At 39.7% G+C, this 25,576-nt stretch overlaps 1 protein-coding gene across 1 annotated transcript in view; it reads right to left on the minus strand.

The window, feature by feature from the left end:
• Positions 1-5,114: 5,114 nt before the first annotated feature.
• The window catches only part of LOC122788763 (outer dynein arm protein 1-like), a 683,950-nt gene continuing 663,488 nt past the window's right edge, over positions 5,115-25,576 (minus strand). Inside the window, exon 14 of the mRNA XM_044055657.1 lies at positions 5,115-5,228. Within this exon, the coding sequence (XP_043911592.1) occupies positions 5,115-5,228 (114 nt within the window). The remainder of the gene's footprint in view (positions 5,229-25,576) is intronic.

The raw sequence follows: 25,576 nt of genomic DNA on the forward strand, positions 1-25,576 counted from the left end.
CGGGGTTTACTTCTATCTGTTCCATTTCAACACACATTTAATGTTGAGACTGCCATTCAGCCCTGGGGGGATGTCTGCCCTTAGGTCTACAAGGCAGGGACCCAGTGCAGAACAACCCGCACCCCAGGGGCGGTCCCCAGGGAGGCAGAGGGAGAGGCAGAGGCCGCAACAGGCGAACCTATGGCCAAACAACAAGGCTAACGAGATCATCACGCCACCTCCAGAACCAGCCCCACTAACGGTAAGCACAGAAAGCGAGAGAGGTACACCAGACAAACAGTCTTTATATAACCTCTCCAGCCTCCCGCTAGATCCAGCCATGGGTGATTTACTAAGGAAGGGACTTAATTTCATCCCTTCCCAAAGAGCTAACACAAGAGAAGCGTTAGACCTAAAACTGTATTGCCGCAAACTTAATTTAAGGCATATCTGCCACAACAAAAAAGACGCAGCAAATGCATTTGATACAACCGACGCGTCAAGTGGCGAACCACAGTGGATCCCCACAAACAGCAGGGGCATAGACACTATGGCAGAAACAGACTCAGGAGAAGAAAGCAACCAGGAACTAAATATCCCTGCTACCCCCGTAACAAGGAGTAGCGATATAATATCTGTAGACAATATGCATGTCTCTTTGTCTGAATTTGTACTGCCTGACACAACCAATATGTTGTATAACCCTAACAGAATGTTGCCGTACAGGTTAAACATAGGTAACTTAGGCAGAGATGACAGCATAGATTCAAGTGTTTCAGCTAGCCTAGACAGCACTAGAATATTTAACAGTGGTAATGCTTGGTCAAATGATGAAAACAATATAACGGCTTTGCTACACAATGAAGTGTTCACTCATAATATGACCTCTCAAAGCTCAATGTCTATCCATGCAAATGTTTTTGATAATGCTGGAAATGTTGAAATTGTAAATGTTTTGGCACGAAATACAGTCTCCAATCAAGACGTAAGGTTGCAAAGTCCCATACCAAATGCTTTCAATGGTTCTGTTGCTCAAATAGATAGCTCTGTAAGCAATATACCAAACACCACAAATGTTTCTGTTGCCAATGTTTCTGTGACTCAGATGTTTAGAACTGTTTCCACAAGTAATAACGTCTCTATAGGCAATAATGTTTTTGTAGATAATACTGTTAGCTCTCACACCCCAACACCAAATGCTAGGATGTCTTCCGCAGCTCACACAGTTTGCCCACCAAGCCTGAGGCCGAACCCTACCAATAAAGGAGCTGCAGTTTTCACTCAACAAGCTAACGGGCGACCAATCCGCCCAACAGGGACATCAGGCTCACATATTGAGCTAGCCATCCCACCAAACCGGAATACTTACAGCCCACGCCCCAGTAACGCTGCGAACACGAACTCCATCACAGCGTTAACGACAATAGCCAGAGAAGTCCCAACTACCCGTACAAGGGCAAGCCAAGACCACAACCCCGGAGGGCACAGGGCGGCAATATTCACCCACAGCACCCCGAGGCGGCCAGCCCCCACCACAACGGCGGAGGCAGCCGTCACCGATAGTACAACCAGCACTGCCTCCACAGACAGTGACAGCACCCTCCCAACGACCCTCAGGAGAAATAGTCTCTGGAACCCACCATTAAACCCCACCATCAGCGTGTTCTCCCAGGTCGTTGAAAACAATATCAGAGAGAAACTCAACAATAGTCCCACTTTCAGGTTCAACAATTTAACCCCCAAAGAAAGGAAAGCCCTACACAGCCTCACCAAAAATGACCAAATTATAATCAAAAAAGCTGACAAGGGCGCAGGGGTAGTCATTATGGACAAAGCCCACTATAACAAAAAAATGCTGGAAATCCTATCGGACACAGGCAACTACCGCCTGACCAGCAAATCTGAGGTGCTCAGCAGGTTTTCAGCCATAGACACCATGCTATACAAACTGCGAGCACAAGGCAAAATCACAGACGAGGAGTTCGACTTCATGGCAGTAGACTCCCCAACTACAGGCCTGCTCTTTGGAATCCCCAAGATCCACAAGAGCGAAACAGATCCCCCACTCAGGCAGATAGTGTCTTCCAAAAGGACCAAGACCGAGTACGTCTCAGAACTAATAGACTTTTATTTTAACCCTTTGGTACAAAGTGCAGAGTTTTATCTCAAAGACTCATGGGCCTTTCTCGATGCCATCTCCCAATACCAAAGGACCCACGAGGCACGAAACTCACTCTAATCACCCTAGATGTGGAAGCCCTCTACCCAAGCATCCCCCATGATTTTGGCACTGCCATGGTGCGAGAGTACCTGACCAAACATAGACAAGTCGACCCCCCCAGAGCAGACACTTTAATAACCCTGCTCAAAGTGGTACTCGAAAACAATTTCTTCACATTCGAGGGCAACATATACCAACAACTCAAAGGCGTAGCAATGGGAGCCAAAATGGCTCCCGCATCAATCTGGTATTGAGCTCATGGGAAGCTAACTCCCTTACCAAACTCAAAGGGTTCACCAAAGTAGCGCTTTACAAGCGGTACATAGACGACCTGTTTTTTATGTGGAGAGGCACCCCCAGAGAACTCGACATGTTTGTGAAAGAAATCAGAAACAGCATCGGGTTCCTAAAATTCACCATTTCAGATCAAGGCAACAGAGTAAACTTCCTGGACGTGACCCTGTCCCTAGACACTGCCTCCAACCGGTTTACGTCCACCATCTACAGAAAACCCACCCACCGAAACAATCTTCTCGACTTCAAAAGCCAGCACCCCGGCTTTATGAAAAAGAACATAGTCAAAGGACAATTCGTCCGTCTCAGTAGACTAGTCAGCGATGACGAAGACTTTGCAGCCCAGGCCAAAGTGCTGCAAAACCTGTTCACAGACAGAAACTACCCCAAAGGCCTGGTGAGTAAAATGGCACTGGAAGTTGCTCTGCACAGGCATAGCAGACACAAACCCATTCTCACCCATGGGTTCGAAGGCTGCACCAACCAAAGCAACCCCCCCCACCCACGGTTTCCCATCCCCATCAGCAACGACAGCACAGCCATCAGAGAAACCCTCACTAACAACTGGGATATCATAGTGAGCAACCCAGATCTCAAAAAAACACTGGGACCCGCTCCTTTCTTCTGCTACACAAGGACCCTCTCCTTAAAAACACTCTTCGAATGCCGCCCAAGTGTTCAGGCGGACACCAGCAGCCCTACAGTCCCACAAGGCACGTGGCCTTGCAAACACTGCAATTGCTGCGAGTACATTCTAACCGGGTCCAATATAAGCAGCCCAAACAGAACCGCCCCCATTCGGTTCAAACACCACTACAACTGCAACAGCAGCAATGTAGTATATCTGAGCAAATGCTCCCACTGCGTAGCATTCTACATAGGAATGACTACCAGGAGACTGAGTGACAGAATGAAGGAACACATGCAGGCAATCCGCAGGCAAGACCCCACCAACGCTCTAGCCAGACACTCACTCGCCTGCCATTCCCCCCCAAGATTCCTATTCCTAGTCCTTGAACAAGTCCACTCTTTCACACAAACCTCCAGTACCTACCTGGAAGTTCAGGAGCTGAAATGGCAGATAGACCTAAGGGCAGACATCCCCCCAGGGCTGAATGGCAGTCTTAACATTAAATGTGTGTTGAAATGGAACAGATAGAAGTAATGCGAGGCCTGCCACCTCACTATGTTAAAGGTGTTAAAGGTGTTAAAAGGTTTAAAAGTGTTAAATGTGCTAAATGTGTTACAGGTGTTAGCATGTCTCAATTTAAAGCAATGCGAGAACTTCAACCTCAAACACACCCCCATGTGACCAAGGCTAACAAGCCTAGCACTATATATACTAACTATGAATGCTGTATGAGTAGATTTCTGAAGAAGTTCAATGTAGCATCAATAAAGCTGCGAACGAAAGCGCTCAAATCTACAATTCGTGTCAGCCGTGTTTTTTAGTCCAACCAGGTAGACAGAGCAGTAAGTCTAAGTTTTAAGTACAAATTCAGTCTCCTAACCTGGTAGTAGCCACATAAACATCAAAAAGTTTGAATATATATATATATATATATATATATATATATATATATATATATATATATACACACATACACACAATTTCCGGCAGCAGTTGGAGTTGGAAAGGGCCGCTTTAGACAATGCTAGGTATTTGAAATTATCTTTACAGTGGTCTGGGCCAATGTTTGAAAATTAACCCAGAAGTCATGCAACTGAGTGCAAAGAAAAGCAAAATGCAATACGTTATAGCACCAAAGTTAGTGCAGGTATTTGTAGAGGATGACAATATTACTAACCTGCCATCTACAAAATGTATGCTGTCCTGCTCTGCCTTTTAGCGGTTCATTGCTGTGCACATTCCCACAATGGCAACATCTCATTACACAGTAGTTTGCATGACTCACAATCACAAAGCATCAAAAACAACTGTGCAGTGGAGGGCTCCGACTACTAACATGGGTGCAGCCAGGCATATTATTTGTACTCTAAAATGTATATTTTTTGAACACCACTTAGAAAATTGGAGCTTTTTCAGGAAATAATTATGCCTGTGACTGTCTATGTTAATGCCTCCAACAGTGAGCACATAACTTGCTTACAGAGAGGATTACTAATCCAAATAACTATCTTTTGTAGGTATGGAGGGAAAAGATGAAAGTGATGCCTGGATTTTTGAAGTGTTTGTTGGGCAGCATCCTGTGAGAAGTGAGCATTTTTATAATGCCATGTAGGTTAGGAGGCAGCAACAAGACATTGAGAGTACAAAATGGAATTATGTGGTTCAACTCCTGACTACTAAGACCACGTTCGGACAGTGGCACCCCACAGAAATACACACAGTTTCATTATTAAATTATACATTAGGACTCCTACACGTGGGACTGATTCCTATGGTTAGCAGAGCAGAAGACAGGAACATCATTAAAACTAACATATGTTACACCTACAGAAGAATAAAACAATCTAAGGTATCAACAAACATGCCGCACTACTGAACTTAACAAAATAAACAGATGAATGCAGAATTCATGGAAATGGGAAAATAATGCAGAACTTTGGAATACAAGAATATTTTGAAAATAATGCAGTCAACTTTGAATCATCTTGACTACCTTGCTGTTGGGAGCTGAATATCATAATCTGTAATGATGATCTCTGCAGGTACGGAGATACCCAAAAGTTGCTGAATAGACTGCATTCTTTCTTCATGTCTTTCAGCATCCTGTAAGAAAATATATACACAGTTTAAACCACCTAATTTTGAAAGTATTATGGAATGCAGCCAGACGAATGGCTTATTATTCTTTTTGTATTTTGTGTGTCATTGTAGCTGGCAAGTAACTTTCAGAATTTAACTCATCACTGGTTTCATCATAGAATATGAACAAATTAGACCTACTGATATTAAAACAGTGACTGCAAAGAACAGCTGCTTTAGCATCAGAAATCAGCTTTTGCTTACATCTAACTAAAAATAATAAAGGCAAGGATGTACAGCAATCTCACATATGAAAACATGACTCATTTGCACTTTTCTGAGTATATACTATTTTTAGATGTTATTTTTCATATGTCTGGTAAATGGCACCTATGTTCTCACCTTACAGGTAAGTCTACTGTTGTATTACATTTTCAACACGTGTAGAAAGTACTGCTTTTCAGTAAACCTCTGATTGTGATCGTGGATCCACCACCATTCATGTCCCTGATAAAATGTAGCTTAAATGTTGAGGTCTTGCAGTTTTGTCCGTTTACAATTTAGCAATGTAATATAACAGTTTGTCACTAAAACCACAATTGTGAAAAGCTGCTAGGACTGATATTCAACCATTTTCATATTTTGTCAAGTTGCACTTTTTCCTTTAATTATAATTTCAGTACAAAAACAATTGCCCTGGTCTTTAATGTCCCATTTCTTTATTTATCACTGCAACTGAAAATACACATTTCTTTAGTAGGAATTTCATTGCACAAGTGATTATCAGGCTAGTGTCATTGAAATTCCTCCCATAATTTCTACTGTTTCACCTTTCACATAAGCTATTTACTGTGAAACGCACACACACACACACACACACACACACACATGTTGGTATATATCAAGATCTCCTTACCTGTACAGGACAGCATTGTTATAAAACTCATATCAGCTTGCAATGCCATGCATGGAACCCTGTAATGCACCTTTCTTGCAGTAAGAATGTGATGAAAAAGGTGTTATTTTGTTTACTAACATAATTGCTTTCTTCAACAATGCTGCACTTGACATGTAGGTATGATCACTTAAAAGGCATGCAGAATACCGTCAGCCATAGCTTCAGACAAGAAAGAGTGAGGGAATTAACAGCAGCTGATCAACATGGATACAGCTGAATGGTCTCATATAAAAGGTTGTCCTGGACAGCATTGAGCCCTGACACTGCAAACCAACACTGTGGACACTGGTAACAGTCATGTCAGCTTGACTCCCCCCGGAGAATGTTATCAATAACTTACCACAACCTCTCAGACTATGTCACCACCAGGTTAATTTCACATAACCCTACCACATAGTATAGTCACCTGCTACTGTTCACTCCCCACACCCACTTGTACAAGTAATGATAGCTGTGGGTTGTGAGCTGCATATCAGAGTCAAACAACAAGGCTATACTGCATATCTGCCATCACCTGCAACAAACAGCACACACCACAATATATATTCTAGGTGCCCTGCTCCTTGCTTACATAGCACCTACACATATAAACTTACCTATGTAGTATGTTTGCACACCTACCTGCCAGGTAACCATGTTGGAAGTCTTTTCAGAGGTACACATGAAACACAGTGAGTGAATAATGTGAACTGGATGTGTGACACATCAACACATTGTAGATAATGCCCTGAGAATTAAACCGCACCTTCGTCCTTTAGGTAATAGAAGCCATTTTCTGTTGACATTCTGCAGAACCTCCAAACTAAGTGGGGCCTTGATAATGTGTACAATCTGTAGCTCATTGTACTATGTCTTAAAAGGCCATCAATACTGACCAATGCACAACCATGCTACACATTTCCATTTATGGTACTAATTTGTGCAACACAAAGCATTGCCTGAATTCCAGCCTATGTTTTGTACTCCTTCATGATTTGTGATTCATAGACACTGTCTGAAGACAGTAGACATGAGTATAAGGAGATGAGGTGCATGGCAAAGAGAGAGGTGGCGAAGGCCAAGGATAAGGCATATAGAGAGTTGTATGAGAGATTGGACACTAAAGAGGGAGAAAAGGACCTGTACCGATTGGCTAGACAGAGGCTAGCAGGTAAGGGTGATAAAGGACAGTGAAGGAAACATACTCATAAGTGAGGAGGGTGTGTTGAGTAGATGGAAAGAGTACTTTGAAGGGCTGATGAATGAAGAGAATGAGAGTGAAGGTTGGATGATGTGAGGATAGTGAATCAGGAAGTGAAGCAGATTAGCAAGGAGGAAGTAAGGACAGTTATGAATAGGATGAAGAATGGAAAGGCTGTTGGCCCAGATGACATACCAGTGGAAGCATGTATGTGCTTAGGAGAAATAGCAGTGGAAGTTTTAACCAGATTGTTTAATGAAATTTTGGAAAGTCAGAGGATGCCTGAGGAGTGGAGAAAGTGTTTTGGTACCTATCTTTAAGAATAAGGGTGATGTGCAGAGCTGCAGTAACTACAGAGGGATAAAATTGATCAGTCACAGCTTGAAGTTATGGGAAAGAGTAGTGGAAGCTAGGTTAAGAAGGGAGGTGATTAGTGATCAGAAGTATGGTTTCATGCCAGGAAAGAGCACTACAGATGCAATACTTGCTCTGAGAGTGTTGTTGGAGAAATGCTGAGAAGGTCAGAAGGAGTTGCATTGTGTCTTTGTGGACTTAGAGAAAGCATATGACAGGGTGCCTAGAGAGGAGTTGTGGTATTGTATCAGGAAGTTGGGAGTGGCAGAGAAGTATGTAAGAGTGGTACAGGATATGTACAAGGGTAGTGTGACATTGGTGAGGACTGCGGTGGGAGTGACAGATACGTTTAAGGTGGAGGTGGGATTACATAAAGGATCAGCTCTGAGCCCTTTCTTATTTGCAGTGGTGATGGACAGGTTGACAGATGAGATTAGACAGGAGGCCCCGTGGACTATGATGTTTGCAGATGACATTGTGATATGTGGTGAGAGTAGGGACCAGGTTGAGGAGACCCTGGAGAGGTGGAGATATGCTTTAGAGAGGAGGGGAATGAAGGTCAGCAGGGCTAAAACAGAATATATGTGTGTAAATGAGAGGGAGGGTAGAAGAATGGTGAGTATGCAGTGAGTATAGTTGGTAAAGGTGGATGAGTTTAAGTACTTGGGATCAACAGTTCAGAGTAATGGTGAGTGTGGAAGCGAGGTGAAGAAGAGAGTACAGGCAGGGTGGAATGGGTGGAGAAGAGTGTCAGGAGTGATTTATAACAGACGGGTACCAATAAGAGTGAAAGGGAAGGTCTACAAGAGGGTAGTGAGACCAGCTATGTTATATGGGTTGGAGACGGTAGCATTGACGAAAAGGCAGGAGTCAGAGCTGGATGTGGCAGAGTTAAAGATGCTAAGATTTGCACTGGGTGTGACTAGGATGGACAGGATTAGGAATCAGTATATTAGAGGGTCAGCTCAGGTTGGACAGTTTGGAGACAAAGCAAGAGAGGCAAGATTGCGTTGGTTTGGACATGTGCTGAGGAGGGATGCTGGGTATATTGGGAAAAGGATGCTAAGGATGGAGCTGCCAGGTAAGAGGAAAAGAGGAAGGCCTAAGATAAGGTTTGTGGATGTGGTGAGAGAGGACATGCAGGCGGTTGGTATGAAAGAGCATGATGCAGAGGACAGGAAGAAATGGAAACAGATGATCCACTGTGGCGACCCCTAATGGGAACAGCCGAAAGAAGATGATGATGAGACACTGTCTTCCATAATGACAGGGTACAAATGTACATCCTTCTTCACAAATTCCACACAAGAGTTCATTGTACGAAGTGTTGTACAATTAGTTGTCTTGCCTTATTCATTCCTACCCCCTCTGTACCCCACTTTGTTGCATGACAGTATAGTGCAGAACATACATGTCCTGTGCTGTGCTCTACCCATCATGCCCGATGGTGATATTTGAACATGTGTGTTTTACACTATAAATCTAAAATCTATATACCTGTTTCTACTATAATTACAGAATTCTCTGAGAATTACCAGATGTTCATGGCTGATGCCTAGTGTGACAGGGGATATACTTTTGCAATTTGTTAAAATTTTTGGTAAGGAACTGACCAGACTTTACATTACAGTAACAGAATTATATACTCAAGGCATATTTCAAGCAATATGATTCCTTTAAAGTGAGATTTTTGTTACAACAATAGCGAGGAAATATCACATCAAAGTAGGAAAGAACTCATCTTGGAGGAGAAAATTGGATATCAGTTTTACAATAGAAAAAAACAAGGTTTTTCTATGGAGAGTAAATCATTCTTCAAGCATCAGTATTTAGGTGACAATTGTATTTTAACACTTGTTTCTACAAAATTGCTCAAGTTGGAATACTATGCTTGATTAAACAGAGCTCCCATTAAAATCCTTAACATTTTTGTTTCCCTACAAATGATGCTACAAACTCTTAAGCATTGGTTGTTTTTCTAATAATTATCCACATTGGACTGTTTTCTATAACTATGGTTATTTTTTTCTTTCATGTTTGCCTGAGCACATACTTGGCTTAGTCCAAATGAAAAGTGAATACAAAGGTAACGGTCATTTATTCTGAGATTCATTATAAGGCCTAGAATAGCTTGACAAAGACAGAGATCACTGCGGAATGGAATATTCTCTCTGAGGTGGAACAGTCTGTGTTACTATATACAAGTTGCAGGGATGTAAGAGGAACTTGTCCCCTTTCAAAAAACAACTTTAGTGAACAGCAGGTATATTTGACATTTGTTTTTCTCCTGTAATTGTACACTTATTTTTTTATAATTCTGGAACACATAATTCTCATTATCAGAGAAGACAAGAGAGCATGGTTCTGTGATCTCTGTTCTTTTATCAAATCTGTTATTTTTTTTTACTTGCAGTGGTCAACTATCATGATAAATTAAAATTATTAGATACCAGCTCAGTATAAAATTTTGAAATGGCTGCAGCATACTTTACTCAAATGTCTAGCTTATGCCTTTATTCATCATTGGTTTAGTACATCTTAGTAAATGCAAGATTGTAATGCCCATCTACTTTGTTTTCTGTTTTATTTCTTCAATGTCCTTATTTAATTAATTTCAATTGAACATAATTAACTTTACATGTAATTTTTGTCCAACATTTTTTTCTGTATTCCAGTTATTTAACATTGCCAATGACTAGGAATTCACTGGGGTCCAGAAAGATTTTTTTTCCTGTACTTAAAGTATAGCACATTGTTCGCAGACTACACACTTCTTTAGAATGGTGACTTGTCTTTGGGTCTCAGTTGCTTAGGGTGACTTTTATAGGGCAGTTGGTGGAGAAGGTCATGAAACTCGGACAGCAGGAAACTTGTGTTATTTGTATATTTAGGGTTATGCAGTCTGGAGTTTATCTACAAATACAGTTTTATTCTTTACATGCAATAATTGCAGCATGCTCAATATTTGCTGAAATAAGGACTGCATTTGCACTGAATGTATTCTGATTCCTTAAGCTCAGTGAGAGCACAAGAAGTGCAGTCAAATCTCTAAATAAAAAACATTCCTAAAGGGCATATACACATTCCTACAAAAACACATACTGAGCTTCTCAGGAACTCTTCAAGCAAAATCTTGCGAACATGTTTCCAAACTGCAGGAACCTCAGCTACATAACCAAATGTAAATGTGGTCCAAAGCCTGCTTATATATTGTGACAGACTTTCAGACTCACCATGCTGTATCATTGCATAGAGAAAACACTTTGGAATCTCCTACTAAGCCTAGCTTATATTGTCTAACTCAGCAAAACTCAAACAAAAAACAAGTAATCTTAATACTGCATTTGTGACTGATGACCTGGTCTGCAAGACAGGCTAATCTTTACTGTTTTTTGCAAGGAATATGTAAACTAACTTGCTTACCATGAACAAAATCAGATCTACAGATCACAAAATAACCATAATGCAGAAAAAATATTATGTGATCATGGCTCATTTTGAGTAGTCACATTATTTAAAGAGACCAGCCCTCAATAGCAAATGGAGTTAGAGGGGCTATTAAGTTCTTTCTAAGCAAAATTCATACATGTTTTTGCTTTGCAATGCAAGTAATTTATCTTTTCTCCACTAAAGGCCAGGTAAGATTTTTTTTCTTTTTTCCCCAAAGCTTCTCTTTTGAACTTGGACAAGTTGCACTAAAAAAGTTAATAAAAATGGGCTGTGTTAAATGCAAGAATTTTAATTAAAAAGAAGGTGGCTTCAATGCCTTTATTTTCATTAACACAGATGCTTTCAAAGTGTTTAAAGTTATTAATATACTGGTGCTCAAGTCCCTTCGATGCTGTCGACTAAATAGAACAAGTGATGTCTAAATGCTTTCAAATTACTGACGTCAAAGTAATAGACAACATCCCCAAATTAGAATGCCTTCACACAAACTGTGGCAAATGAAGCAAAACTCAACACCATCAGGAGTTTCCTCTCATATTACAAAGACATGCACCTGGAACATTTCCTCCCTGGGCCTCCACTGAAAATTGGCTTCGCTCCAAGTGTGACTTTCCTGGTAAACAAATGTTAAAATGAATAAATAAAAATAAAAACATTTCCATTAAGGACTTAATGACATTTTCATTAATGACTTCCATCACACCATCCCTAATGCTAAAATAATCCAATATGCAGACAATTCAAAAATTATCTGTGCTGCTAACTCCATTCCCTCCCTTATAAAACTAACCCAAGATGCCTTCTCAACTACCGAACAATGGATGCTAGATAATCATCTGGCTCTCAATCCATCAAAAACCAAACTCATGATATTCACCCCGTCCAAAAGCATAATTGTCGACATAAATTCATTCTCCATAACCAGTCATAACAACACTTCCCTTGAAATTGTTTCCAGTGCTAAAGTGTTAGGAGCTCTCATCGATAACTTGCTTAAAATTTGATACCCATATACAAACAAACATTAAGAAAACACACCAGAAACGTGGTATGTTCTATCGCCATATTCGCTTCCTCACTCCATCCACTAGGTTCCTCCTCTCTACCACATACCTCATCCCTTCTCTCCGTTACGGTGTCCCACTCCTAACCAACCTACAATCCTCTGTTAAAACAAAACTCTCCTCCTGCTACAACAAAATCGCCAAATTCACCACTGGGCACAGATCCTCCTCCCATCACTGTATTGCCCTCTACAAACTAAATTGGCTAGAGCTTCCCAACTACCTTATCTACACTCCGCTAACTCATGCTCATAAGCTCATTTTCAAGCCCTCACTCTGCCCCTCCCTTACCTCAACCTTCACTATGCACCTATAACTAGCAGACCCCTAAGAACCAACACTCAGAACCTGATTGAACTCCACAAACCTGCCCGTCCAGCAGGAAAACTCTTACTTTCTTTTTCCCTAGCCCGTCTCTGGAACTCCCTCCCACCTCATATTCGCAGCACCTGCAGCCTCCTCACCTTTAAAACTAGAAGAAAGGCAAACTACTTCTTTATCTTGCTGATACTTTATCCAGATTGCCCAGAAAAAGCACAGAACAGCATGAAAATGAAAACCTTGATTTTGAAGTCATGGAAATGAGGAATTTTTCTTTCACATGTCTTGATGAGCCAAGAGATCAAACAGCCACAGATTCAGTTTTACAAAGGCTCAACCACTTTATCAAATCAAGGATGGCCGTCAAAGCAATTTTACCTCAAGAAGTGCAACCTTATTTTCCTTGCAGAGATGAGATTTTGTCTGACAATGGTATCATTATGAAAGGTCTGAACGTAATTGTTCCAAAGACCTTGCAACAAGAGTACATTACTATTTTGCATCGTGCTCACCCAGGAACTGACTACCAAAAGAAGGGTGATAGGATTAATATTTTGGCCTTCTGTGTCACAAGACATTTCAAGAGGAATTTTATCTTGTTCTGTGTGTAATAGCACTAAGCCACATCAACAGAAAGAACTATTTCAGCTAAACCAATTTCCAGAACTACCTTGGTCGAAAGTAGCCAATGATATTTTCGAGTGGAATAGTCATTATTATTTGGTGTAAGTAGACTCTTATTCGAATTGGTTTTAGATTGACCTCCTTCCAAATTTAGCATCCAGGACTGTCATTAAGAGGAAGCATCATTTTGCAGCCCACGGTAGTCCACAAAGTTATTTCTGACAATGGCACACAGTTTACAAGCCAACAGCTCAAATGATTTGCTGAAGAATGGGACTTTACTCATAGGTAGGTACTAGGCTATCTGCCTGAGGGCATTTATAAGCCTAGCCAGAGTGTGTTGGCTTTCACCGCCCCATTAATTAATTAACTGATCCTCTGTCAAGCAGAGCTAATGAAGTGATCCCAGGGGTGTATTTTCTATTATCCATCCACTTGTCAAGGTTTCTTTTGAAGAGTGTTAGTGAGGGGCTCTGCCTGATGTAATTTGGAATTTTGTTCCAAAGCATGGGGTGTCATGAGTAGCACGGAGTATCCATAGTCAAATGGCTTGGTAGAACGTGCAGTTCAAAATGCAAAACAGTTACTAGAGACATCTAAATGAGACAATAGTGATATTTTCCTGAATCTCTTGAATCTCAGAAATATTTCTTGTGATAAACATCTTGGTTCACCTGCCCAAAGACTTCTGTCGAGACAAACCAGAACCACATTACCAATCAAGAGTCAATTGTTGGTTCCATGCATCAACAACAGGTCAGTGAAAACCAATCTGTTGAAGAAGCAATTAACCCAGAAGTGCTGCTACGATAAGACCAGCAAACTGCTCAATCCATTACGAGAAGAAGTGGCTAGGATGCAAACATCCAAAGGTTATGATCGGATTGGAGTAGTGAAGAGTATTTGCCCAAAGCTGAGATCGTACATTGTGGAATCATAAGAAGCAGACTTTAGGCAGAATCAGAAACAATTGAGACCAGTGTTTGAGCCTGTACCACAGCACATAGCCTGTGAGAAAGACTCTCTCAAAGTGAGCTGTCCGGTGTTCCAATTCCAGAGGAAGTTCCAGAGAATATTCCCATCCTGTGATGAATACAGAAGTTCCTGATACAAGTTGTTCACCGAAGACTGCTCCTGTTGCTAAATTCAGTCCAGATTGTTATGTTACAAGATCCGGTTGCATCTCCAGACCATGTAACAGATATACGGCAACTTGGATATGAACATTTTGTTTTGTTTCTAATGTCTATAATAATGCAGGTCTAACCAGAATGTTTTTTTTTTTTACCAGGGGCAGTCTTTTTATGAGGGAGGCTGTAGATCAATGTCTGTGTATGTATCTTCAGAAGCTATCCAAAAGCTTGCACAAGTGTATTAATACTGAGCACGTGCGAGTCTGACTGCCATTTTGTAATAAGCTGTTGAGATGTAAGCATGTATGTGTAAGGTCTGTCTGTTAACCAGTTTGTTTATATTTTATGATGCTGCTATCCATCCTGATGTGTTTCTATGTATTAAAGCATCTAAATGAAATATCCCACTTGCTCTTTATCTATGTTGGAGAGGGACAAGCGACAACAAGAGAACCTGGAAAGGGTTAGTGAGGGCAAAATGTCAAAGAAGCAGGCTTGTCAGAAAAGAAGGCTTCTGAGCCACATGAGTCTGAGAAGACTTTGCAGAAAGAGCTCGCCTACGATCCTTCTGCCTTTAGTAGCCTAATAAGTCTACCTGTGAATGAAAGCAGACCTAGGACAGTTCCCCTGGAACTTTGGGATAAGTGACAAAAATAGATTTAAGGTCCTGCAAAACATTGTCTTTTTCCTGAAGAGCAGCAGCAGTCCCACAGAGATTCTTATTATTCAAAGGAGCTTTCAACTTGGCCTTAACATCTTCAGTAATGACTACAGACAAAGCCAAGAATAATACCTCATGACAGACCCAAAAGCTACAGCCCTGGAACAGGCATCAGCAGCATCATAACTGCACTTGACAGTGGTGAGCCACCTGGGTCTGCTAACTGATGGCCCTAAAGTCCAAAGTAGCAGCATGTTAGACCGTCTTTCCAAGCCTCTCCATTGCTCTTTCCTTATCCAAAGGCAGACACTTGGAAGAGGGTAAAAGCTTAGGAGGATTGTCAAAGGAGACTGACACCATAGCATGGACTGCAGAAGGATGTTTAAAGGAACTGACAGTCCTCAAGAACCTTGGAGAACATGTCTGGTTTCTTTGGAGCAGGGGGCTGAGAATCAGGAGTCAGAGGCAGCTACAAAGGTGTCCAACAAAGCAACCAACAGAGGAGGTACAACAGAAAGTTTAGGAGTGCCCACCTTAAGCACTCCATAATACCTCTTCTAGATATCAGACATACAAGAAGAATCCCACTTAAAACATTCCATTAATTTGGCTATTGTGTCCCCAAAAGACAACTCCTCTAAAGCAAACTCAGGCTAATGGTCATCAGAGCCATAAGCCAAAGGAGAAGGCATCTGGGAAGAGCAAGACAAGGACCCTTTATCAGACTCTGAATCCTCATCTGAGGAATGAGGTCCACTAGACCTTTTGGAAGAAGTTGAAATCCAAGGGGAAAGTAGGGGCAGAAACTGCTGGGAAGGTTTCAGAGCCATTAAAACATTAAATATGCTTTGATTAAACTCCTGCCATTCCCTTTGAAGGTCTTTAGGTAGTAAAGAACAAAGTTTAGTCTTCTGTTTTTTCTTGGTACGGGTGTCAGTCCTAACAAACACTGGAGGTTCCAAACCCTAATGGGATTCAATAAGAGTTCTTAGAACTTCTTCCCTGACCAGAATCAACCATGTTTCCCTCACAGCATCTGGACCAGATGCCTGTAAGGCCTCAGAGGTCATGGGAAAGGAAGGATCTATGCCAGCCTCCAACGGCGTTGCAACAGAGGAATCCTAAGTCAACACCAGATGGATTACAGAGCTATTAACCGCTTCTAGAGAGATGCCCATGGAGGCCAGACAGCCAAAGAATCCGTCTGAGATTTTTTGGTCTTCTTGCTTAACAGAAGTACCTCAGGGTTAATTAATTCCACCATACTACCCTGGACCCACTGTTTAACCAGAGGCTTAAACAGTTAGCCCAGGGTTAATTAATTCCACCATACTACCCTGGGCTAACTGTTTAAGCCTCTGGTTCTCAATATAGATGGCCAGGGAAGACAACCAGCTTCTAAGAGTCTTAGACCTTACAAATATGACAGGAGGTATGGTCATGGGAAGCACCCAAACAAACAAACAAAAAAAAAAAAAAAGGCACTGTTTGTGACTATTGTTATGGTCAGTTTGACACCCACGCTGATATTTTCCCTTCTTGGATGACGCAAACTCCAGGTACTCAAAGGAAAACAAGATTAATAGTAAAAAGAAAAAAAGACCCCAAATGGGCATTTATATGATGAGGTATTCAGTACAGCAAGGGACGTTCAGAAAGATGAACAACGACAGTGTTCAGCTGGCAGCAAATGTAGTTCTGGGTAACTGCATTTGTATGTCACATTCATGCTCTATGTCCTATGTGGGGACCATGTGTGTGACATATGACCCATTCAAGATCTATAAATGCCTTGCTGTGCTGGCTGGATGTTGGGCTTTCTTTGGGGGAGATTCCTAAGGTGAAGAATACAACAGTGATACAGAAATACATCCTATGAACACTAGTAGACGATACATTCACCACAAGGTTTAGTGTGCATATCTTTAATGGATGAATACTGCCCCTTTTATCAATCAAACCTCTTCTGCTTTTCATCAGAGCATGCCTTTGAAATGCATGAAACCACTCAAGGCATGCATCTGACAAAACATGCTGCTCTGATCTATGATTGAATGGTTACAGTCATGAGTTCACAGAGTATGAAATGATTGGTTTATGAATGGTAACACCCACCCCTCATGCTCGATACCACTTATCATAACAATGTACAAACATCTCGGAAATAATCATATCAATAGTCATTGAATAGAGAAAAACCTATTGTACAATAATAGGTGTTCTATCTACACCACTTACCATAAAAGTGTACATGAAAACATCCTGGAAATAATTGTATCAATAGTCATATACAGAAAAAATGTCTACTGTACAATGGAAGGCTTTCTATCGCAAGTTCAAAACTCAGTACATACAGTCTGAATACTAAAGAAAAATAAACATGATTCCAATAAAACAGTGAATTTAAAGTTTTTCTCACTATATAATAAATGCAGTTTTGCAGAAATTAATGCCAACAGTATCCTCCACGTTGAGGGCTGCTCCCTAAACACTCCTCCTATATGCTAACCCCTTGACTCCTGTACCTTGGACAGGACTCGGGCATACAGCAATGCTGAACTTTATATATATTCCCCCCCAATCATGCCTATATTTTTATTATTTCCAAAGAGTGCACTTACACTCCTGAAATTTTGATGGATACCCTGCGTTACAAAATTTTCAATGCTCATAGCTTCTTCGCATTTTCATATAGGAAAATCTGCCTAAGTCAGTAGAAGAAATAAGTTATGCACCCATAATTAGTACAAGCAGGTATGAGAGCAGCTGTCAGGCAAAGTAGTAAAATGCACTAGAGCTGAACATGTACATTTTGATAATGTTTTTCTTTCCTGCCATAAAACGTGGGACATTCTGAGAAAGCCTTACTATAATTCTATACTTCTGATGATTAGGAGGGATACTGTGCAATAGACAAGCTTTTTTTTAATATATTTATTTAAATCATTGTCTGAATGCATCTTTGATTTACATTATGCATAGTGAGACATGGATAAAGGACTCTACAGGAAAGGACTTTGCTTCTGTAAAGTAAATTCATTTAAAATGTCTAGATTATATGGATTTTACTAATAGCGGCAATATGAAAATGGCTAATACAATTTTTCTTTGAGCACTGAACATTGACATTCGAGCACTGCATTATGCCACGTGCTGCCTGTCTGTAAGAGTTAACTTTCGCTATAACTATTTCCAACAGAAAAATTCTAAACAACTCGAGATCTGAAATCTGTCACGTTGTTTGATTCGAACATTTCAGATATTTTTTTTTTCTCACTGCAGGCCCAGCAGAAGAAAAAGTGAGTATTTTTTTCCAGGTTGACAAGAGAGACAACTTTAAGTAGGTTATTTTTCTCTTACATTTTTCTGTACCTCAGATTTCAATGTTTTACTGCCACATCCTATTTCTAGGTCTTTATCATAAGGTTATAAACAGTTCAAGATAAAAGACGTGAGAGTATTTGTTTTAGCAAGATGCAGGATCTCATATTCATTCATCCAAATTATAACACTTTTGAAAACTAAATACTTCTTACAGATATTTATAATGTGACAGCAGACCATTTAATGCTATAGTAACCCCGTAACATACATGCCTCATATTTATAATGCTTACAAATTATGTCTTTATATTATAATAAAGTCAGTAAAACATGATTATTAAAACTATGTAATGCAAACTTCTACTATACTCTAAAAGCTGTCAAAGTATATTTAGGACAAGTCTTGATAGAAAACAGTTATGAGATTCACAATGAACAGAAGAGATTAGTTTAGAACAATTTTTCGCCTGGTATTGCAAGAAAAGCAGCTAAGAACATTGACCTCACCCTGATCAGCATTTTATAAACATCACTGACGGAGTGGTTTCTTAACATTGCAAAAGATACTCAGAAGTAACTCCTGATAAGCTGCTGATCTGAGGCTTAAACCATTGTGTGTAACATTTTTAAAAATGCATGGAACATCAAATTCATAAGGTAACAGAAACTGAAAACTGAATGTCCAGGTGCTGGAAAAGGAGCTCAGTGATTGGCTGGACTGATTAACAGGTGACTTTTGGTGGAGTAGCTTCAGTACATAGGTTAAGTGTTTTATAATTAACTCCTTGCTGTATTATATAGCCTTTTATCATGATTTTAACTGCTGAAAGAGAAAATCCTTTTTTAATCTATTTTCAAGCTTTTCCTGAAAAAACAATTGAGACTGCAGCTTGAAGAAAAGGTTCCATGCTATGCAGTTTAATTGCCATGGCTATTGTTTAAACCTGTAGCCATTACGTAGTCCTTATAGTCACATGTACGGATTGTAATTTAAGTATCCAAGTAGTGTGTCCACAGGGTAAGCTTTGGAGAATGTAGGTAGAGATGCAGGACTGCAACAGTTAATAAATTATATGAACGAAACACTACGTCAAATGCCATAGGGTCAGACAAAAAGAAATTAGTGATGAGACATCTCACTTCTCATCTAAAAGAAGTAGCATTTCTCAAATTTCAGTCATGTTCATGCGCATTATCAGAAGTTTTGATAATATCCTTGAATAAGATCACTAGATGTTGAAGACCATTTTTAATCTTTGCAGGTTATGAAACACCTGAAACTTTGCCCCCCCCCCCAAAATAAATAAATAAATAATACTATAAAAATGATAGCCAAGTGTCTAGGCAAGATTCAAGATGAACAGTCATCTAAATGGTTATTAATTAATTCAAGGGGGAAAAATGGGAGTTTGGAGGGTCGGAGCTTCATCAACAAAACCGTAAGGACTGCTTACACCTAACTGGGAAAGCGGGTTATGTGGGAGGAAAGATGTTCAAAGTACAACCATGAATACACATGGATGGTAGTGGTCTACTCATTTTTACCACCCCCTCAAGTATATTGACATTGTATTTAAGGCAGAACTGCGCAACAGGGTGTGGTTACTGGAAGTGGCTCCAAAATCATGGACTAAAACTAAGGGACAGATATGGCTGCTAAGTCCTGCCTAGCAAAAATGCAATAGAATACAATCATAGTCAGGCTAAATACAAAAATATATACTTCTAAAATAGAGTTGATTATCCGAAACATCAATTATCCGAACACAGCTTTCCAAAGTTTTCAGGTCAGAAAAATCATAAAGTCTGAATATGTAAACTTTCTATGCATTCAGTTGAGCATGTTTTTGAGCTTGTACTACAATATACTATACTGTTTTTTTACTTACAGTAAATTTGTTTTATTTTTCTTGTTTAATGTTCATTGCCTGGTTCAATTATATATTTGATTATCTAAACTACCCTAGGTAGTTCTGATAATAGAGACTCTACTGTAGTTATTTAGGGCACTTATGAGTTAAGGACAGTGGGAATCTGGATAATGGGATTGAGTCATTTACGACCCTTTCTTTATCCATTTAGTAGTTCTGTTGTTTTTTGAAAATGCTCCTAACAGTCTAAAAGACTTGAGCCTTTCACATTTTCATATTCCAAAGCATTCCTGTGGAAATGGGTCTGCCTGACCATTTTGTGCCAGGGTTGGATTTCCCCATATTTGTCTATATAATAAAGAACAGTTTTAAAGTCTTTCCCTTTAGGTCAGTAAATCAAGCGTGCATTTATGACAAACACATTCTAGTTTATGTTTCTATTATTAGTGAAAGGATGCCAATGTGTGATGCTTTTTGCTGGTCAGATTTATTAGACAGATATGGTATTTTGCCCTGCATTTCTTCTACACTATGTAACCATATTAGATTTTCACAACCAGTTCCACATACTCCATAAAACTTAATTTCTCTATTTAGTAATATACAACGGTTCTTGTATTTATGTTTTCTATCTCGTCCATTGATGTAGTACACAAAGTTCACTTTGTACCACAAAATATAAGCCTTGTTTGTTTTTTTTTGTGTCAATACTCTTAATTCCCACCTATAATAATCCTGTAAACAGGTTTGCATTGTTTTGATGTCATCACAGGCCATAATATATTTACATATTTTAAGCTTATCTGCTTTGAATAAAATGTCAGCTGGAATATCAAATATAAACTAAATGACAGAGCCCAAGACTGATCTCCAGAGACTCCTTGGTCATCCCCTAAATATTTTTGTACAGAATCTTCCAAGTCTTGTTAATGAGCCAGTCCACAATTCATGCAATCATGGATGCTGATATACCTAATGTTTAATTTGGCAATTAGCCGTAAGTGATATACCACATCAAAAACAGATGTAATGTCTACATAAACTATGCAAGTCATGATGATGGGCGCCACTGCTGATATTATGCTGGCACAAAAGAACAGGTTACGAGTTTATACTGACTAGTCCTTTATGCATGCATGCATGCTGATGTTCATAGTTTCATAGGCATGCACTAGGCTACCTGCCCTTGAGGGCAAGACTATTCAATTTGCCTTTTTGTTTGCTCAAAATAACCTATCACATTTGGATACAGATTAGCCTTAGCCATTCCCTAAGGAGAATAACTGGGATCATAACACAGATAATTTGAGGGGATCCATGCATGGGACAATGCATTTAGGAGCTGCCTCTGACTATTAGTAGTACAGGGGGCAGTCCTGGGGTAAATGTTCCGTTTCCTAGGCAGAGATCTACGGTGCACATGAACATGGACAGGGATGAATTTTGTTTTGTGTGGATAGGGAGTCTGTTCTACAACAGCTGCATCCTCTGTGAGATATACCTGTCTATCCAAACTATTCTGCTGATGTTGCAGAAGTGGTTCAGATCCATAGACCGAATATTTCCAATGCCACTTGGCATGATTATGTACAGTAAATCAATAATGGGTCTGAGGATGGCTCCTATGCCAGAGAAAGGTCACCTCTTAGCAGTCTGTAGGATATCGAGTACAGTGACAAGGCTTTCAGTTGGCCCATTTAGGACATGCTGTTTAGGCTTTGTATCATTTTAGTAAGGTGCCTCTGTGAGCTTTCCAATTGTTGCATGTGTCTGGACAGATAATATGCCAAGGGGGCATTATATTCAATGACTGGCCAAGGAGGGCTGAGAAAAAGAGGAACAATGATACCCCTAGATCTAGAAACAATCCCTTTATTTATAAGTTGCGTAAAACAAAGTCTTTCTTGCAATAGAAACATGTTGGTCAAAAGAAAGTTCACTGTCCACACAAGTTACCAAATCCTGAACAAGTGGGTCAACTCTTAGGGACATACTATCATGTGATAGTTCCATGGTGTAAATGATTTCCTAAAGGATAAAATAATGCATTTTTGGCATTTAGTTTCAGTCCATGATTTTGGCACCAGTTATTTGAGACAAGCCTGCTAGGATGGCTAAGTCATTTGGAGATTCAATGTCTGCTCCTAGCTTTCACTCCTCTGCAAACTTAGTCAGCCAGAGCCCTTTGGTATTTGTTTTTTTACTTCAGAAAAGTAAATGCCAAACAGGAGAGATCCCAGCACAGAATCATGGGGGAATCCACTGGTGGTTGGTCTCTTTGTGGTGGTAACTTCCCCTATTTTGATTATCTGCATCCGATAATTACAACAGGAAAGGCTGCAGAAATGCCTCACAAAGAGATTAGTGGCCTCAATCAGATGCTCTACGCAGACCATCTCAAAAAACTCCAGCTTTACTCCATCGCATATCGCCTACTCAGAGGCGATCTCTGCCTAACATATAAAGCTATGTCAAACCTAGAGCTGTTGGACATGCTCCACTTAAAGAAATCCCAATCCCTCCAAGCTACATGCTCCAGGGACCTAAGCCTTGTCACTACAATAAACAGAACATGCTGGAGGGATAGATTCCTATCCCAGAGACTTCCAATACTCTGGAGCAAACTACCCATCTATATCAAACAAAATTCCTCGTTAGCACTCAAGAAAAATCTTGATGATTGGATGGGAGAAATTCATCCCAGGGATCACTTCTGTGGCTCTGCTCGACAGGGGCACAGGAAAATAATTTTCTTGGGTGGCAAAAGCCAGAGTACCTTTTTGGCTAGGCTTATATAGGCCCTAGGGCCAATAGCCTAGTACCTACCTATGAACCTATGATATGTGAGTCATTTAGAAATCCAGCAGGTAACATATGGGATTATTCCCAGCTTAACTTTTGTTTAGTGTCTGAGTGGGGAATCATGTCAAACGCTCAAGGTATGCTTTGTGTACCATTTTGCCTTCATCCATTGCTTTGGCGACCTTTATTAAAAAAAGGTCCCGGAGAAACCTTTACACCAAATGTTTGTTGTAGATGCCTAATTTTCTCATGTCTTCCATTAGGAAGGTCAGAACTAGCATATCCCATTATTATTCCAGTGTTTGACAAACTGATTGGTCTATAATAACAGCAATTTTAAATACTTTCCTTTAAAACTTGGTCTAAGTACAGGTTATTTCCAGACTTCTACAATTGGTTTAGACCCAAAAGAAGCTACAACATTCTTCAATAATATTGAGGTAACATATTTTAGTCTTCTCAAATCCAAGTTACACAGTCTATTCCAGAAGCCTTAACTGGGTCCACATTCCCCAAAATCCATGGTCTTCCATAGTAATGGTAAATATACCCTTTTCCCTATACTTACTTCATTTTGAAGAATACTACTTTCAGCACCAATAAAATCTGAAAAAAGTTGGGAGCTTTATGACCTCAGTTGTGTATCTAATTTTAATTTACCAAAACATTAAAAAGACCCTTCTATTTTTTTTTTATTTTTGCAGGCTGGTTTTTGTAAATTAGTTGATTAATTTTTGCATTTTGTTTTATTCACCAAAATTATTTCCATTTAGTTTTCCTTTTCTGCCTGCCCTCCATTTTTTACATTGTTTGCTCTCAACGGTTACTAATCTTGCTTGTGTGCATGTATGTGTGAGATACAGACATAAGTGAGGTATTAGCAGTCATAGCTCTTTCTCTGTGAATGTAAATTTATAGTCCATCAAATATATCCACATTTCTGAAATAACTATTTAAAAATACAGACTTCCTGTCAGTACCACTTAAGAAGGGTTTCATAGCCTATATTTTGTTTTACTGTATTTTTAATATTGACTGTCATTCTTTTGAGAAAGGGAAATACAATGATGCAAAAAAATCAAATGTCCACTAATCTACATTGGGTGAGAAAAATAAAACAATCTTTTATGCTTGTGGAGTACAAAATATTGTTCCCCAAGCTGGTTTCTTAATTTGGGTTAGGTTGCTTTCCATAATAAATGATGCGAGTATCAAAACTTTATATATTAATGGCACCCTGGTTTATTCCAGGCAAATTTAAATAACCAGTCAATTTTTTTGTTTGCACATGAACTGCACTAACATTATCTATTAATGACACCCTGTGGAAGCTTGTGCCTTGGCAGTAATAGTCCTGAAACTCTCTGATATGAATAGTGATTGTACAGAGAAAGCACTGAACTGCAAAGGCTGCTGTTACTCATTAAAAGTATTTTCTGCAGGGTGTCAAACTGCTGCACCATAAACCCTCGTTACTTATACACATACTAACCATGAGATTTCTGCACTTTGGAGGAGAAATTCGCTAAGGTACATTAAGTTTCGGCACAGTATAAAATGTCCATCTGATCGTACTTGATCCAAAGTTTCAGGGTTCATATGCTCATTTCTTGAAAATAAAAAAGGAACCCTTTATTAAATCATCTAGATCATTCAATCTCAACTTATCTAACATTCTCAATGACTTATCTAAAATGTAACCCTTCCATCACTTTAGCCAATCTCTCTTCTTCTACCCTACCTCCCTTCGCATTCTTATCGTGAAACAAATTGCTTCATCCTCAGTATTTTATCCCCTTTCTATTTCATCTCTTACTAGTCATAACATTCCACCTCACTTATCAGGATCATGTAAACCACTTACACTGTCCCACCAGATTTCTCATAACCCCACTCCATATACCACCAACAAACCATACCTACTTAATAACTCATCTCTCTACATCTACTCATTTAAATATAAACAAATATAACATCCCATTTATTAAACAGATGTTAAACTTCTTAAACTCTCAATCCTACACCAAATTTATTTAGCCCACATTAAACTAACTGCTAATATCCATCCCAATCCAGGTCCTACTGACATACAAAACACACTCCTCCATACTAACATCGCTAGTTTCCAACTTAATATGAATCTACTTATTCTAAACATGAACTTAAGTAAATACTCAACAAAATCCCTGTCTTTCATTCTACTCTTTCTCAAAACTCCCAGATATTGTAATAATGACAGAAACCTCGTTAAAACCTCACATACAAGATACTAAAATAGCAATACAAGATTACAACATTCACAGACTTGACAGACTTCACAAAAGGGGTAGTGGTCCAGCTATACTTTTTAAAGATACCCTCTACATGTAACGTCTAACAAACTACACAGCCACCAACAAGCTAAAAACACTTCTAACTCACTTCAAACTTAACCCTAACAAAACTTCTCAAAAAACAAAAACAGTCTAAGGACAAAGTGCCTCAATGAAACAATATCCACAAATGAAAACTCTATTTTAATTTTTAGGATATATTGTGCTATTTAGAATCCATATGAAAGGGCAGCCATGGTGGTGCAGTGGTTAGCATTGCCGCCTCACAGCAAGAGGTTCTCTGGTTCAATTCTCGGCT

The sequence above is a fragment of the Protopterus annectens genome, chromosome 14.part0, assembly GCF_019279795.1.
Source record: "Protopterus annectens isolate FY-2018-M chromosome 14.part0, PAN1.0, whole genome shotgun sequence".
In the NCBI taxonomy this organism is placed as follows: domain Eukaryota; kingdom Metazoa; phylum Chordata; order Ceratodontiformes; family Protopteridae; genus Protopterus; species Protopterus annectens.